At 45.4% G+C, this 16,715-nt stretch overlaps 1 protein-coding gene across 3 annotated transcripts in view; it reads right to left on the bottom strand.

The window, feature by feature from the left end:
- MYO1C (myosin IC) overlaps positions 1–16,715 on the bottom strand; it is a 50,758-nt gene that overhangs the window by 6,163 nt on the left and 27,880 nt on the right. For all 3 annotated transcript variants that reach the window (XM_065036405.1, XM_065036404.1, XM_005502003.4), the window contains exons 2-23: positions 12,348–12,503; positions 11,645–11,760; positions 8,938–9,136; positions 7,953–8,033; positions 7,177–7,356; positions 6,729–6,827; positions 6,416–6,529; positions 5,838–5,909; positions 5,444–5,563; positions 5,130–5,212; positions 4,640–4,745; positions 4,197–4,277; positions 3,779–3,870; positions 2,600–2,694; positions 2,326–2,372; positions 1,982–2,062; positions 1,716–1,821; positions 1,134–1,251; positions 843–956; positions 584–660; positions 353–421; positions 4–88 (exon numbers count right to left, since the gene is read on the bottom strand). In XM_065036405.1, the coding sequence (XP_064892477.1) occupies positions 4–88; positions 353–421; positions 584–660; positions 843–956; positions 1,134–1,251; positions 1,716–1,821; positions 1,982–2,062; positions 2,326–2,372; positions 2,600–2,694; positions 3,779–3,870; positions 4,197–4,277; positions 4,640–4,745; positions 5,130–5,212; positions 5,444–5,563; positions 5,838–5,909; positions 6,416–6,529; positions 6,729–6,827; positions 7,177–7,356; positions 7,953–8,033; positions 8,938–9,136; positions 11,645–11,760; positions 12,348–12,473 (2,261 nt within the window). In that variant the 5' untranslated portion in view covers positions 12,474–12,503. The remainder of the gene's footprint in view (positions 1–3; positions 89–352; positions 422–583; positions 661–842; positions 957–1,133; positions 1,252–1,715; positions 1,822–1,981; positions 2,063–2,325; positions 2,373–2,599; positions 2,695–3,778; positions 3,871–4,196; positions 4,278–4,639; positions 4,746–5,129; positions 5,213–5,443; positions 5,564–5,837; positions 5,910–6,415; positions 6,530–6,728; positions 6,828–7,176; positions 7,357–7,952; positions 8,034–8,937; positions 9,137–11,644; positions 11,761–12,347; positions 12,504–16,715) is intronic.

Genomic DNA, 16,715 nt, shown 5'->3' with positions numbered 1-16,715 from the left:
CACCTTCTGATAATCTCTACTGCCCACCTCTTCTTGGCAGCTTTTCGGCGGCCCAGGGTTCCGCGCCACCACGACTGGATCGCGATTGCTAAAAATAATAACATAAAATAAGATTTTGCACTTTATACCAATTCTGACTCCCTACAAAACTGGCAACAAAGAGCACACCAGAAATAAACAGCCCCTAAAGTGGCATATGGAAAAGAATATAAGTCCTTAACAAACCATGATCCAATGGATACGTGTCAGTAAAAAGCACCAGCAGATGAGAACTGCGGCGTGAACGTGAGTGGTTAAAGCTGCTTCTCTCACCCAGAGACTCACAGACTAAAGGTGGAAGGAAATCTCGTACCTGAGTGCTTCATGTGCAGGAATTTCTTCCGACGGTAGAATCCTCTCCACGTGGCCTGCATTTTTGTTGCTGAAATTGCAAGAAAAACAGCAATTTGAAATTGTGACCAAGCAGATTTTTGGAGACAAAGGGTCAACTTAAGAAAAAAAATATCCCCTCTAAACAAACAGAAAAAAAACAATAATCAGAAAAGTGCAAAGTGTCCATGAAGCCACTCATGAAGCGACTCACCCAGACTCTGCTTCCTCACTTCCAGAGCATCTTCCGTTGCAAACAAGGTCTTGGGAAAGCGGATAAAAATCTTTGTTCTAGAAATAGAAACGCAGAACCATGTTGAACATGCCGGAGAAGTTTGCTTCCTGCCCGTAGCACGCCTTTTGGGATCTCTAATCTTCTCCCCACCCGTCAGACAGAGAATTCTTATTTAAAAGCAATGACGTGGACATCCAATGATTCATATTCTCAAATTAAGAAAAATCGAAGAACTAACCGTCCCATTTTGTATTCTTCCTGTTTGTAGCCAAGATGCTTCACCAGCACAGCCACGCCGTCGTGGGGCCGGCCGTCCCACGTGGGCCATGTTTCGGGACAAAGCGATTTGTACCTGCAAATTGAGAGCAGAAGAAATGTTACAAGTCCAGTCCAGAAGGGAGAGAGGCCGCGCTGCTTGCTCCCTCGAGAAAATCAGTGTAAGGGCTGTTCAGAACAGCTCCCCAGCCTCAAACACCCGTGGGACTGGGGAAGGGAGCAGCAGGGAGAGAGAAGTCCAAGGCAATCCCACCTCTGCAGGAAAACTTCGTATTTTCTTCGATAGGCAAACCCAGCTCTGCGCACTCTGAGGTTCTCCATCAACCCCAGGTATTTCACTTGATGTCGGATTAGAACTTCATCAAATCGATCTTGAGAGAGCACGAAAATAGAGAAACATGGTTAATGTGCAGCTGTCCTTTCACCCGGAGAAGGGGAATGCTCAGTTCTTGGTTATATCTTACGGTTACCTTTAACTTCCAACCCATCCTCACCGTGCAAGTGCCACCCAACTTACTTTGTGCCTCCTGCTCCCCAACCCCCTTAATATACATTTATATTTAGTTCCAAAGAGTTCTCCTGTAGGATGTTCTATACAGACAGGAGGAAGAAATGAGGGAGAGTAAAGGTCATTAAAAGGATGTTACGTAGGTTAATAATTCTTCACTTTAAATATGACCCTACTCCACCCAAGACCAGTGTTCCCATTCCGATCCCCGGCTGCTGCCTCCGCCTCCAGGAAGCTCCGGCACTTAAAAATCTTCTTCATCTGAGCTCTGGGACCTAGTGCTCTACATACAGCTGTCGCAGGAAAGACAGAGTCACCAGGGCATACCGGCCTGTTTAGCGTCGTTAGGTTTAATGCAGCGAATGTAGGAGGGTTCTTTGGACATCAGGATTTCCATGAGTTTGGAGAGGCTGTTTTTAAACTGAGTTGCTGCCTAGGAGAAAAGAGAGAAAACTACATAAAGCAACAACGTAGAGCTACAGAACAAACCCAGTCGCCCAGCTTCAAACGTAAGAGGCTTGCCTTTAGATCACCACGTTAGATAGAATGTGTATTTTAAAGAGAAGAAAGAGTCCCAGCTCTGGTGTTCTTACCGTTTCAGGTCTCTTTTTGTCTGTCAGCTCGGTCCTGTCAAAACACTGGTTTATGATGGGATTCTCGGAGTTGCACATGGTCTGCAGAGAGAGACGTGTTCAGAGATAAAGTACAGAGCGTTCTCCAGAGAACTACCAAAGAAACACGGGACAGAACTGGTTTGTTTTGCTTTTTAATAATCAAATGAACTTCGGGCACCTCCATTTGTCTTTTCATCGTGCCGCCCTAGGGACACACGTTCTACAGCTGAGTCTAGAAGAACCTTTTCCCCCAGGTGCCACCCCATTTTCAGCCCGACTCCTCGTTCTGCTGAGTACTGGAAACATCCTCTATCCACACTCACCTCCTTCAGGTTCCGAAAGAGAAGGTCATTGTTTTTATCTAGAAAACCTGGAAGAAAAAGAAAGCGCTCAGGCTGCCACCGCTGTTCCACAGGAACTTCACAACAAGGCAGGAATTTGAGATGGGAAATTAATCTGGTTAAACAAAGGATGCGTGGATGTGTTCTACGCACAGATTTATTCTTTACGGTGTAGTCGTGCTGGTTTAATTCAAAGGGCAGAGGATGGGAGGAGGAGAAAAGAGTGAGAGACAGCCAAGGTGAGGCACAAACGTACCTGCAACGCTGTAGGTGACCTCTCCAGCGTAGTGCAAGAGCCGAAACTCCTCCCGTCCCAGCGACTTGCGAGTCTTTTGGTCAGCGAGCTTGTGCCTGGTGAGAAAGAGAAGCAGCTTCATGAGAAACAAACATTGGTTTCATGGCGGGGAATTCACTGCAAAAAGCACTATGGTATTTGATTCCAGACTGGGACAATGCAAACGCAGAATGGGGGGAATAAATCTGACTTGCTGATTTTTCAAGACCAAAAGTCAATAAAGAGTTATCAACCAGCAAATCATAAAAATGTCATAAAATGTATTTATGTTTATTTCAAATGGCTGAACTTTCAGCTTCCTGGCAAGGCTGCGGAGCGGTTGTGTGTGCGCATGAAAGTAGAGCAGAGGCAAGAGGGCAGTGAGGGCGCTGGCACCGTGAGCTGCCCCTCAGATCCTGGTCTGAGCATCACAACAGGCAGTAAGAATAAAAAGACACTTGGAGCTCCAAAACTGAGGTAAACTGACCGGCGAAACGTGGAATTCACACCCATTAAAGCGGAGTGGCAGCTACGGGGGTTGGTTACCACAGTCAAAGGCGGGTATCGGTATCGTCCAGGAAGCAGATGGGCAGAGAGGTGAGCTAGCGCAATAGGAACCTCTCATTTCAAAAGCACTAACGCTGCTTAAATCTTTTTACTGCATATGCTCTATTTTACCAGTAAAATTCTGCTCCAGGTTCTAGGTATTTCTAGTCCTGACTCAAGTCATCAATGCTGAGGAATTATCTGGCCTAATACTCCAAACCAGAGTTTTTCACACTTGAAGTATTGGGCCAGGGAAGAGCCAAGAAGCCGCAAACCTGCGGGTTCTTTGGTCGTGTTGGCCGTGGGGTGCCAGGAAGAGAGCGGTGAAGGGGTGAGTCAGTAATGAGTTTTGGTGTCCTATTGTATCCCGAAGCAGAGTCTTGAGACGAGCGAGGCAGTTAGTGCTGACAACTTATTCTGTATTATCTGAACTCACAATCGAATCTCTTTGCAAAAGGAAACACGATCACCTTTTATGTGGCACCCAGTGTACCTGGGATGCTGCTGCCATAAACACCATGAGTTATAATGCGTGTAGGAATAATTGAAGCTCTAGGGTCTATCACACACTTGGATCCTAATCGTGTAACTGCCCTCGGCTATGTGAACACTCACGTGAGAAAATGAGGGTGGTTCTTCACTGTTTCCTCCAGTTTCTCCAAGAATGTTGTATCCGTGGCATCCCCAGGTCTCAGACACTCTTCATCCTACAAACACACGCATTCCAGTTCAGATTTCACGGCCAGGCCAGCGCTAATTCTGCCGCACTGAAACTCTGCCCCACTTTGACCCCTTTGCCTTTTAACAGGCAGGGCCAGCTTTTAGTTTAACACATGGAGAATTGTTGAGCTGAAAAGGAAAATGCTGATATGAAAGTGACTTTTAATGGTGTCACTGTTCAGTGTATCACAGCTCTTCTCTCCTGCCCAAATAATCCTAACACGAGCTTAGATCTTTTTTTTCCTGTGTTCTTCCTCTGGTTTTCCACTACACTGCCCCAAATTTTTCATTTAAAAAGGTGTTGTCAACTCACCAGAATAGAAATGATGCCTTTGAACTTCTCTTCCACCAAGTCACAAATTATTTTGTTATTGAAATACTGAACTGGTTCCCACTACAAAGACAAGAAATCACACTTGGGTGAAAACAGTTCTAGACTGGGAAAAAAACATGACAATTTCAGAACATTTCAGACAGCACTTTACTTAAAGAATCTTTCTGTCAAATTAGAAGCAAAGCTCTTTCACTCATTTAATCTGTTTTCCTAACATTCCTTTTCAAAAGCTTTTTTAAAAGAGTTAAAGACTGGAATGGCACTACTCACTTCTAGCTGTATTACACAGTTAACCAAAGTGTTTCAAACGAAAGGCAAAAGGAAAGCTCTTAATTCATTTACTTTGAAGACTGTTATTAGAAGTTCTTTTGCTAAGCATCTGCAGGAGGTGCTACAGAGGAAGTGATGAGATTGGCTCTTACCGCTATGCCTTCCGACTCGTATTCCTCTTGCTCTGACTTCAACGTGAGCTCTATGAAGAGCTGCTGCAACTTTTCATTACAATAATTAATACAGAACTGCTCAAAGCTGCAAACAAAAATCAGAAAAGTAATCACTAGGAATGTCCCACAAGCAAAAGAAGCTGTAAATCAGTGGGCAGCAGCATGAATGTATCTCTGTGTAAACCAAGAGAAGCAAGAGATTTTGTGAAATGTTTATTTACTGAATGTATACATTTAGTAAATTTATTACTTAGTGGATCTCATGAAAGAGTGAAGGGTGGTATATGCTAAATATTAGCTGGATGCCCCAAGTGTTAAAAGCCCTGTGATTATCAGTTATTCAATGTCATCTCTTACCAAGAGAATCAGAGATGGAATAATGTCTTATTTCACAATGGAGAGAAAAAACTAAAGTGAATGAAGCCATGCAGAGTTTACTCAATACTCAAAAACACCAACTGAAACAAACCTGTTGTGCTGGAAAACTTCAAACCCATAGATATCAAGCAATCCTAGAACTGTTGTACTTCTCCAGCCAGGAAACTCTCCTTCCTGCAATAGGGCAAAAAATAAACGTTGGTATGTACTCACAGCTGCAATCCATCACGGGATCTTACCCATTCACTTACAGCATTTACTCCTTATCATCATCTTAATGGAAAACAAATTAATTTAGAAAACACTGTACAGCATGAAACTTACGATTTATCTGCTTTGCAGCTAAAAGGTTTGAAATTCCTTTTCGCGCTCAGTTGGATACCAACAAACCAAAGGTTTATTTACCTTGTAAGCAAGAGACTTGTTAACCTTGTTCACCAGCCAGGAGAAAGTGCGTCCGTAGATGGCCTTGGCGAGCGCGTCCCTCGCGTAGGCTGCCTGCTCCAGGTTCAGGGGACTGATGAGCTGCACGCAGAAGGACAACAAAACAATTCCACTGAGGGATTGAATTTCCCCAGCTCATTGTTAATAAACACCCGCTCAACGGGGCATCCTGCTTGAGCTCAGCTGGTATCACTGTCCCCACCGTACAGTCACCAGGCTGTGGGACTCCTGCACTGACAACCAACCGCCTTCGACAAGCGAGTCGGGAATGGTTTAGTTCTGGCACGAGCTGATGCTGTGTCATTAGCTTGATTTAATTCCATCTGCCTCCCACAGGCCCTGTTCCTGTTCTTACCTCTTCGCCTTTTGCTATGATCTTCTTGTGGGTCAATGCATCGCGAAGAACGGAGCCGTCAACTGCGAGAAGCTGCAAAGCAGTAAATATTAATTTATGAAGCAGTACACTCAGTTTATCAGAGATAGTTTTAAGAAAGGCTAGTCCCCAAAAGCGTAGTCCAGTGAAATAATCCTTTATTTCCCCATTCGCACCGCAAAACTTCTGGAAACATCAATCCTTCCCTTTCCTCCCGCACGCCACCGCCTTTCTGGCAGTGATATGAACCAACAAATAAAGCGGTTCGATTGTTCTGGCACAAAGAACTAAGAAAAGCTACAAGAGTTCTTCTTTCTTTAAAACTCTTCTCCAGAACAGATCCATTCCTATTCCACTGCCTGATGGCAAAATGCACAGGTTAGTGGTGGATTGAGTGGTAAATAGAGAAATTATCTATTAAAGGGTTTTTATTTCGGTCAAATACATTTATGAAAACTTCTAAATCATATTCTAAAATAATATGATGGTACCAAGTTCAAAATAAGGAAACCTCTCTCATTCTTCTTTAATGAAATATATCTCTAACTGGTGACACTCACCCTGGCCAGGTATTTAATCTGATTCTCTGTGGTGACCTGAGCGTTCCCTTGCTCATCAGCAGCAAACTGCACGTTCCCCAGATGCAGAACACTGGCCACGATGCTCAGCAGGTCCTAGGGTGGGAGCAACAGTCAGAAGCCACAGTGAGATTTCTGTGTTAATTAACATGTTATGAGAACATTTTGTATTTTTTTAGGATTTTTGCAGAGGATACATTCATTCTGAAGGCTGTCCTTGGTCAGAAATCACAAATCAAAGCAGAAAAATTGCTTAAGAGTAGGAAAATCGGCTGTGCTGTCACGCATGTCTTACCTCCACCTCGCTGTCGTTGAAGCTGATAATGGACAGGGCTCTTCGCACAACCTTCCAATCATTTTTGTCATTTATGGAGCTGACCCTTGCACAGTGCCCCTAAAAAGACATAGTTTGATATAAATAAGTAAATTGTCAAAGATGTGTCAACTCACAGTATCACAGTATGTTTGGGATTGGAAGGGACCTCAAAAGATCATCTAGTCCAATCCCCTGCTGGAGCAGGAACACCCAGGTGAGGTCGCACAGGAACATGTCCAGGCGGGTTTGAATGTCTCCAGAGAAGGAGACTCCACAACTCAAGCTCAATGCGCTTCTGCCATGTTTCTTTTCATAGCAATCATCTCGGTGTTATTTTTTAAGCAAGGGAAGGAAACTACAAAGTCAACTGGGAAAGCACTGGTCCCATCATATAACAATATTGTAAGAATTACTCGTTAATGCACACCTTCACTAAATAGTGATACTGTTGGGGGCTCTTTTCCAGGCCCAGCCTCCGCAGCAAGTCCTCCTCCCCTCCTTCCAGCAGCTGGTAGAAAATGTGGAAGTTCCTCTCCCCATGATTCTGATGCACGACTCGGGATTTCTCCAGGAGGTAGTTCAAGATGTGGCCCCCAACAGGAGCTCCCTAAATCAAACCAGATACATGGAAATAGTTCATCAACACAGAGGAGAATATTTCTGCTTCTCGGTGGTTTATTCAAAGACAAAAAGCCTAAAAAGAGACAGAAACTTATCTGTCATTTTGTATCACTATCTCAGCTGAAACACAGAGACAGTGTGAGTTTTGAGGGGTGCACAGTGTGAGCTATCAAGTGACAATGACATGTAGATCACGATTACAGCACGTCTGAACGGGACCTTTCTCAGGAGGAATTCAACACGCAGGAAAAGCAACAAAACTGTGAGTGTGGAGGGATTACCTGCCGAGATGTACGATTACTTTGGGAGCATCCATTTGTATGGTGCACATATACCCTGGAAATAAGGGGATTTAATCTCACTGTCTCCTTATAGAGAGAAATAAGGGAAGAAAGGAAGGTAAGTGCATTCTATAAAATCCTCTGGAATCAAACTTTGCTACCATGGACTCTGCTTGCACTGTCACCAAGGGAATGATAAAAAATAATCGCTCCACACATGCATCAGTACAAGCAAGCGCAGGCAGCAGAGACCTGCTGGAACTGGGGCCAGTTCTGAGGTATAAAATAGATTTTAAGTTACCCTGTAATCAAACTGCACATCCATATATTTCCCAAATCGGCTGGAGTTGTCGTTCCGAAGGGTTTTTGCATTTCCAAAGGCCTGAAATGAAAACGATTAGAGAAAAACAAAGAAGTATCAAATAAGATTATTTATAAACACTTTGGGGAAGCTGCCAGTTGTTTATTTACAGCCATTAAAGCCCAGGTTTGTCCTTTTCACAAGGGAAACCAAGAAGGAAGCAGATTGCTACCCAAATTCTAACACTGATCTTGACACCCAGTGCAGGCACTGCAGATGGAGCATGTCGCTGAGAACAATTCCACCCTCCCAGAAAGCTCATTTTAATGCCAGTTCACTGCTGACACCATATGTCACGTCTGACAGCTTTTTCAAAGCTCCCTCTTTCATCACAGCTATTTGCTTCCAGCCGCCCGCAGCTCCGCTCGCAGCAGGAATGTCCGAACAGGCCTGCCAGCCTTTCCCCTCACACAGGGAGCGCAACTTTCCCCTGTACACAGGACACATTTGAATACGGAGCAGCAGTGTCAAAGGGAACTACAAAGGCAGCTCAGGACTGGACACTAGAGGACACCACAGCACCAGAAAATGCACCCACAAATGCATTTATGGAGGGTGACGCTGCCCACAGCGGCTGCGGCTGCTTCTGGTTTTGCAAACTTGTGCAGTGCACCAGAGCGATTCCCACGCCAAACGCCTGCCTCTCCCCGCAGCCTGGCCGCTCCACAATCACTCCTGGTGGACTGGAGAGGGCCGAGCGAGTTCAGCAGCAGACGGACATTTGTTTGGCTCAGAAGCAGAGCGGGATTCCCCTGTGTGCAGCGCAAACGATCTGCCCACATGCCGTGAAGCAGTGTTCCCAGCAAACACCATCCCAGACAGCTCAGTCATGCCCGGGGGGCTCCAGCTGCCCACACTCCCTTCACTGGAAAATGTGAGCAGTGCTGGTGTGACTCAATGTCAAGTTCCCGAGCTCTAGAGTTACCTCCAGGACGGGATTGGATTGTAACAGCCGGTCCTTGACGGTTTCGACCTGCTGACTGGCGGGACAGGTCACAGCGTAGTACTGCAGGATCTTCTTGGTGGCCTCCGTTTTGCCAGCGCCGCTCTCCCCGGAGATGAGAATGCACTGATCCTTCCTCTCGGTGCGCAGGGAGCGGTATGAATTGTCGGCAATGGCGTAGCTAAGGGACAAGGACAAGCAGGTGTCAGTTTGTTTCCACAAGTGAAGCGCAGAGACTCCCCAGCTCAGACTGTCCCACGGGGTGAACTCAAAAAGAAGACGCCTCTAAAAGAAGCTTGTGTCCACGGGCTGGGTAAGAGTGTGTAGCTGTTGACAGGAGGTTCCTGTGAGCACTTCCTGACATCTCTATACACAACAACCACTGAGCCGATAATCTCAGCCCTTTAAAAACCATCCTTTTGACTCTCTGACCATTTCACCTACTCAGATGAGAAGAGCTTCTATAGAAGGCAACTAAATGGTGCAAATCAACTTAGTTTTCTAAACATACATGATCTCTCAACATTGGTGCGACAGGACAAAAAGCTATATATTCAGCAGACGTCTTGTTTTCCATCCATCTTTATTCTAGTTTATCTTTTAAGCAATGCCATGCTCAGAGGTCACAACTGCACTTCACTATCTGGGTGGCTCCTGAACAGCACAACCTCTTGTAGCTTCTCGTGGGCTGTAGGAAGAACGGGACAAGCCCGCACAAACTGATGAGCATCCTGCAGGCAACTTAAGCCACACGCTGCCCAAAATACCAGATGGTTCCTCCTGCAGACGTATGGCCAGGTTTATTGGCGCTGGCCATGGCCCCTGCTTCCTCCTCTGCTGCTTTTCCTTTCTCTTCTCTTTGCCTCCCCGCGACAGACCAGACAGGATCTCATACCAAGAATCACACACACTTTTACAACACCAAAGAGCAGGAGGATGGGTCTGACAATGGTGACAATCGCTTACAGAGAGAGAGGAAAAGAACCAGACAGAGGCAATGCAAGAGGATAAGAGGAAAAAAGAGCATTACCCTTCAAAATGCACCCACATAAGGCCCCCATAACACTTTCAGCTTTCTCACATGTGGTGATCAAGCACGTATCCTGCTTCATACACTTGACCACCTTTTAGTAGCTTTTTTTTTCTTTTTTAAACTCTCATGCTGTGCAATTAATCAGAAATAATCACACCAAAATAACAGCCATGGCCTTCGCAAGTCTATTAATACTTGGTGCTACGGCAACACCAATGAGCTACCTAGCAACACAACTTGCCCCACTGAAGTTATCAAATCCTTCTATTCCCAAACAAATTATGTCTCTGCAGTATTTTGAAAACAGCTAAATAAATGTTAATTTAATTTAAATTCTCAATAACAAAACCCACTGTTTTTCCACTTGGAGCAGTACTGGTATTTGGGACTGCAGCTCTCAAGGGTTTACTTATGAGCTGCAGGTTTTACAATTTCTTATGGGACTAATTAAAGCAAGAAAGAGAACAGCCTAGGGAATAATCAGCTACTTTATGGTGTAAGTCACTTTGTGTAGCACACACAGGAATGAAAGCAGAGCTGCTTAGTGCTGCACGTGGGCGCTGCCGTCACGCTCCGTCCAGTGCCCACTGCACACAAATAAAAAGGCAGACACAGTCCCCACGATTTTCCAGAGTCACCAAATTCTCACTCCAGGCAGGTTTCAATCCAGGGCTTTTCAGGTTTCATTGTCCCCCATATAGGTCCACACAAAACGCCTGAAACGTTATCAACCCCACATTTTTCTCATAATAAATACAACTTCAAGTGTTCAGGCTTTCCCAAGTACTGGTGTTCCTCACCTCTCTGTGCTTGCAGCGCATTCTGTTTTGCTTACTCTCCTGGGCTATGTGCCAGTAATAAGAAACAATCCAAATAGTTCGCTCTAAAATAATATCATTTACTCATCCAAGACCTCTTTAAAAAACAAAAAGACGAAAAGAAACCCACAAAAAAACCTCCAAGAGGTGCTCAGAATTTGGCCCTTGGTCCTGAAAGAAAACATTCTGGAGCCAAATGTCCTCAGCTCTCAGTCATCCTTCTCTTTCCGTCTGACAAAAAAATCCAAACGCTTTCAAAAATAACTTTAAACCTCAAACTTCTTTTTTTCTTTTTTAAAATGGGAAATTGGGAATGCTCACCAGGCCAGACCATGTAAATAAATACATTCCTTGTTCCAACAGGCTGGTGGTATCTTAGCAACAAGGGAAATACAGATAAATATTGGTCAGGCAGTAACAGCAGAGGTAGGAAAGAACCCCCCGCACACGCTCTTTCCCCCGCTCAGCCCCGCGCTGGCCGAGCGACGCAGCAGCGGGGAAACTCGCAGCCGGGACACGCAGACCCCAAGTAACCCTGGAACAATGAACTCCCGTCCTGCCAGGGCTGGGTGAGCAGCGCTGTTCCTCCAGCCAGGAAGGAACCAACTCCCTTTTCCAAATACTGCTCTTGCAAAGGCAACTCATCCTCTTTGGAGAGGAACAGGAATAGAAAGAGCCGCACGCCACACCCTCCGAAGGATCCTTCGTAACCCCGTGATTTTTTAGTGCTGCATCTGGGACAAGGAAAAAGTCCTATTTGCTTGTTTTCACATGTTGTTCTTGCACACGCCTGCGTGGGAACCGCACAAACCACACTGTTCACCCACAGGCCACTCACAGGTGAGGAGAAACTTCATAGAAGCTGACGCCGCGGTACCGCTCCATGTTCTGTTTAGTGTAGATTTCCAGTTCCTTGTACGGATTTACAGACACCAGAACCGAGCCGATGTACGTCTGGAAAAAAGAGAACACAAAGCACAGAGGTTACAGAAGGTCTGGCAGCAGATCCTCCAAGAGCCCAGACTGCTCTGAAGGCCGTAAATTGCACTGGGGATGCTGTCCAGGGCTTCCAAAGAGGCCAAGGGTGCTCAAGAAGTGACCTCTGAGGGCAGTGAGAGTGGCACTGCAAGAGTTACGCTAGACACGCTGTCCTTGCTGCATAAACAGCACCTGCAAAGGGGTTTAGTGCTTCTAACAAGCAAGATTACTGGATTATTTCTGATGCACCATTTGGGATCAGGTTCAAACCCGGGGCTGCTGAAAGCCCATCACAGAGTGAATTCATGAAATCAAAGAATAAGGTGTGAGTTGGATTTTCAGTGCTGGCAAGACCTGTAAATGCCAGCAGACCTCAAGCAGAGCGCTGCAGATGAGTCCCTGCACCTGTTAATGTGTCAGTATCCCAGACAAGTTCTGACACAAGCAGCCGTGGTCTATTAAAGCCAATACCATCTCCAAATCCAACAGCGGAGCCAAGCCATGGTGTGTCTTCTACAGCAAATACTCAAATTCAAGTCACTGGTGAACACTCTGCTACTCACATAGATCAGATTCTCCTTGAAGCGCTTACGCAGATTTTCAATAAATGCTGCTTCGCTGGTGAAGTTCTCAAGCAGGACGAAATCCTGCACGCCGACGCGGTCACGGGCCGTCAGAGCACTCTCCATGGTCAGCCGAATTCCGTTCGTCCCCGCTCCCTGCAGCAAAGAGCAGAGGAAGTTTGGGATGTCTGTGGCTTTGTGTGCGCCTCAGTGAGTCCATGAGAACCATTAACCACAATTACCCATGGACAACTTATAAACAGGAGAGGATAGCAGAATAGAATAAGCCCACTACTGTTGAAAACACTAGTCAGTGTGTACTAACACTTTATCAGTTGGTTTATGCTAATTGTTTTGATGAAGACAACCAGCATTAGGGAAAAGTTATTGCTGAATTTCCCATCACTTTAAAGGAATCAATTGATCCAACACGCATTTCATAAAGAGAATAAAAATACTATTTCCTTTCCCAGGCATCTTTTAACAGGAGTGAGACTGAAATGTGTTCTCTCTACTTTTCTCTCATTTTATAACGGGAAGTCATTTGGAGGTAAGGAATCTTTTATGACTAATGATGATTCATCTCATGAGCAAACAGCTCCACGTTGCTGACCAATTTAAAAGCTTTAGTAAGATACCCAATGGAAGTATTCTGGGAAAATTCAGAACTAATGAGAAACGGGTATTTCTGCACCCCACGCCACTGAATTTACTCTGACCCTAACATTTATCCCATGCATCGGGGAACTCTCGTTCCCTAACCCTCCTTTAAAGGCTATATTTTCAATGTCTGCTGACTTCTTACTTCACTCAACCTCACGTACTAAAACAGGGAGAGGAAAAGTCCACCAAGTGACTCAGTTGCTACTTGCAGGGAAAATTTCTGCTGAAGGCAATTAGACCTGGCAGACAGACGATGTACGAGGCACAGGAGAGACGCTACAGAAATCACAGACAGGAGATACAACGTATTAAACCATTTGCCTCACATCTGTCTGCATTTCCTTATCATATCCCTAAATACTTCTTACTTCGCAAACTCCTCACAGCAAGCACCCTTCTCCTAAATCATCTCCCTAAAGCACTAATGCGTTTCAGAGAATCTGTTTTTATATTCTTGGATGTTGCCATCACGGGCACAACCGCCCCTGGAGCTGGTTCCTAAATGTGCTCACGCACTAATTGCAATACGCAGGCACCCCCTCCTATAGCGATGTTATTACACAAATGGGGAACGCCGGATCCCTGCACAATGATGGAGGCGATTTGGCTGACTCACGTTGTCAGGCAGTTCCTTTCTGATCCTTCTCAAGATATAATAGTGGTCAGAGCACGGGGGCTGATGGCATGCAGGGAAAAAAATACAAACAACCTCGGTCAGAAGAAAAGGAATTAGTAATAAAGGCAAAACCCACTGAAATATAAATTTGGGGGTGAACAGGCGCAAATTCCCTCAGTCTGCAGTTGTTTAGACACACCAATAATTTACAATGCAGTTTTGCCTATTTCTGTAAGTTATCATTGGCTTCCCTCCCAAAAGCCCAGTGCCTGGGCATAAGTGATTGCATGAAACGAGCAGCTTCCAGAAAGAAAAATCAGTTCTTATGACTTGCTACTAGGAAATCTCAAATACAGATCCACTCTAATGGCTCAAGCACCACAAAGAAACATCATTTCAATTCCCCTTTTTGTTTTTCCAAATTAGTTACATGGTTTGGAAGGTCTAAACTTTGAAAGATCCAGGCTGGGAGGAATTCTGCAGATAATGTCATAAGTAATGTTTTTAAAAATGTCCAAAACTTCCTGAGCTAATTCCTCCACACTTTCAGCAAAGTGCTTGTTGGTGTCTTCTACTCTTTGCCAAGGTGAAGCGGAAAGGGATAAGCCCTGGAGAAGAAAGGGGGTGAGATAAAGGACAACACTGGCAAAAGAAATAGAGGTAAACCACATACTAATAAACTCTGCCTGGAAGTTAGAATGCTTCTATCAGAGCAGTGCAATCCTGGAGCAGGTGTTGGACAAAGTAATGCGAACAAAGGCAAAACCAAAAGAAAATAAGTAGTTTTCAAGTGGGTAAGTTGATGAATACAGCTTTAAAACACAGCTGCCTCAAAAACGACCGCGGAGAAACTTCCACCCTTGCACAGTTAATCCAAGTTTATATAATCCTAAAGACTTTCACAGCAAACGTCACTCAGCAGCTCCAGCAGCTCTTTCATCAGCCACCCCCGGCCAAACCCATCCAGCTGTGCACATCCAGCTGTGGAAGCACCGACCTGTCCCACTCGCAGCACAGAAACGGCATCAGCCGCCTCTGGGACCGGCACTGAAGGAGAAGCAGTTTTCTGTTTCCTTCACACATTTTTCTTCTCACTCAACTCCAACCTCTCTCCATGAGAACAAAATAACAACCTGAAGTTTTCAGTCAGTTTAAAAAAACCCACCTAAATGCAGCTTTTCAGTAATAAATGCAACCGGGTTACTTAGTCCAATTCTCCAGAATACAAACTTCAATCACAGTGTTGTACCCTTCCAAGCCCAAATTCAATGCAAATATAAACGTCAGTCATAAACCACAACTGAGCAATATGCGCTTCTCTGTGCCAGCATTTGCTTTATTGCTTATGTCCAAGTCTACCACCAACTTAAAATGTCAACATTAACTATTTGACTGCCAATAACTTCAACAGATGCAATGTAAACCGAGGTGAAAATAAATCCTTTTCGCAAACTAGACCAGTAATGCAGAAAGAAGAAAGTGGGGAAAGAAAACACTATTTAGAAGAAAATAATCACGATGAACCATATGTTCCTACTGAATGATGAGTGTGACAGTAGGGCACTGAATAAATTAAAATAACTAAAATGTTGGTAGGCAGACATCAAATCTGGTGGCTGTAAATTAATGCTAGAAAACCCAGTCTGGGGGGTTTAATATGTTACCGTAAAGCTAATTAGCCATTAAAGCAGCCTGCCCACGGACAGGATTGGCTCCCTCGGTGTCTTTGCAGTGGATGGATTTATCTCTGCCAAAGCGCCTCCAGCTGACGTACAATTCATTTGCGACATCCTCTGCTCTGTGCTATGCAAGAGATCAGCCTGGAGAACCCTCAAGTCCCTGGGGCAGGGAGGGTTTTTCCACATAATGAGGAGAATACAGGCTGTGAGGGTCTGATTCGACCCTTCCTTGTGAAAATCGGTTTTCCTTGGGGCTGCTAAGAGTGAGCAGGGTAGACAAGCTGTTCTGACAGTGAACACAGGCGAAAGGAGCATCCCGCTGGTCCCCTGCACAGCTGCACCCCCTGGCTTGCCCTGGCTCCAGTACTTGTGCAATAAACTAGACTGGAAATCTGACATGGATTAAAACTAATTCATTTTTATAATTTTTAATTATTTTAATCCAGGTCTTCTCCCACGCTGGTTCCACACGTAATCACTTGCGATGTCAGACAGATGTGGTAGCACGAGATTGGGAACGGCAGTAGAGATGGGCATTTTTTTGTCGTTCCTGCCATTTTTAAGTGCTTGTGAAACCACCACCCAAGAGATGAGTCTAACAGCTCATCAGCACCAAACTGGGACACGTCCCCTCCTCTGGACTTTGCCTCCCTGGCATGTGTTGACACAAGTACCTGTCTGTAAGTTGAACCCGTGTTTGAAGCCAGCAAAGCAACGACCAGGAAAAAAAAGGAGCTGGTAGCTTTCTGTCAACACAGGGAGCTGAATCACCTTCCCACAGGATCACGGGGAACGTCAGACCCAGGGCGAGGAGAACAGGGAGCACAGGGGCCCTTCTGACAGTAACAGGTCCTTGAGTCAGCTCTGCCATGTGCAGCTGCCTGCAGGAATCACAAGGACCATGCTTAGATTCCCAACCCTTTCAGGATATACCATGCTAAGGCCACACCCGGCGCAGGCTGCGAAGAGGGAGTTCCAAAAATCTGAGCAATCTCCATCTGCTCTTGGTGCCCATGGGCACTGGAGTGCCTGCGCCTTCTCTCTCAGACTCACTTTTCCTCCCAAACTAAAATCACTTTCCTGGTGGTCACTGCTGCTGGAGTGAGCACACGCTGACTTTCACCGTGACGTTTCTCAAACCCACCCCAAGGTGCAGTTCCAAGGGACTCATTCCCACACTATTTTAACCCACTCTTGGCTTTTAATCTGTTCTCCAGAGCCACCAGCACAAGAGTGGCTCACTGCCAGGACAGGAAAAGTCGTCACTCCTGAATGGTGGGGACCAAGCCAGTGCAATTACCCAAGCGGTACTACTTCCACATGCCTTTTTCTTCGTGTGATTAAATTTTGGGAAAGACTTTGAGCTGGTGGACACTGGCGCTGCTCAATGCGGCCTGCAGAGCCAGGTTT

Source organism: Columba livia, chromosome 20 (assembly GCF_036013475.1).
Source record: "Columba livia isolate bColLiv1 breed racing homer chromosome 20, bColLiv1.pat.W.v2, whole genome shotgun sequence".
NCBI classification, from domain to species: Eukaryota; Metazoa; Chordata; class Aves; order Columbiformes; family Columbidae; genus Columba; species Columba livia.
The sequence above is the reverse complement of the archived record's forward strand: the minus strand, read 5'-3'. Positions and strand labels throughout refer to the sequence as shown.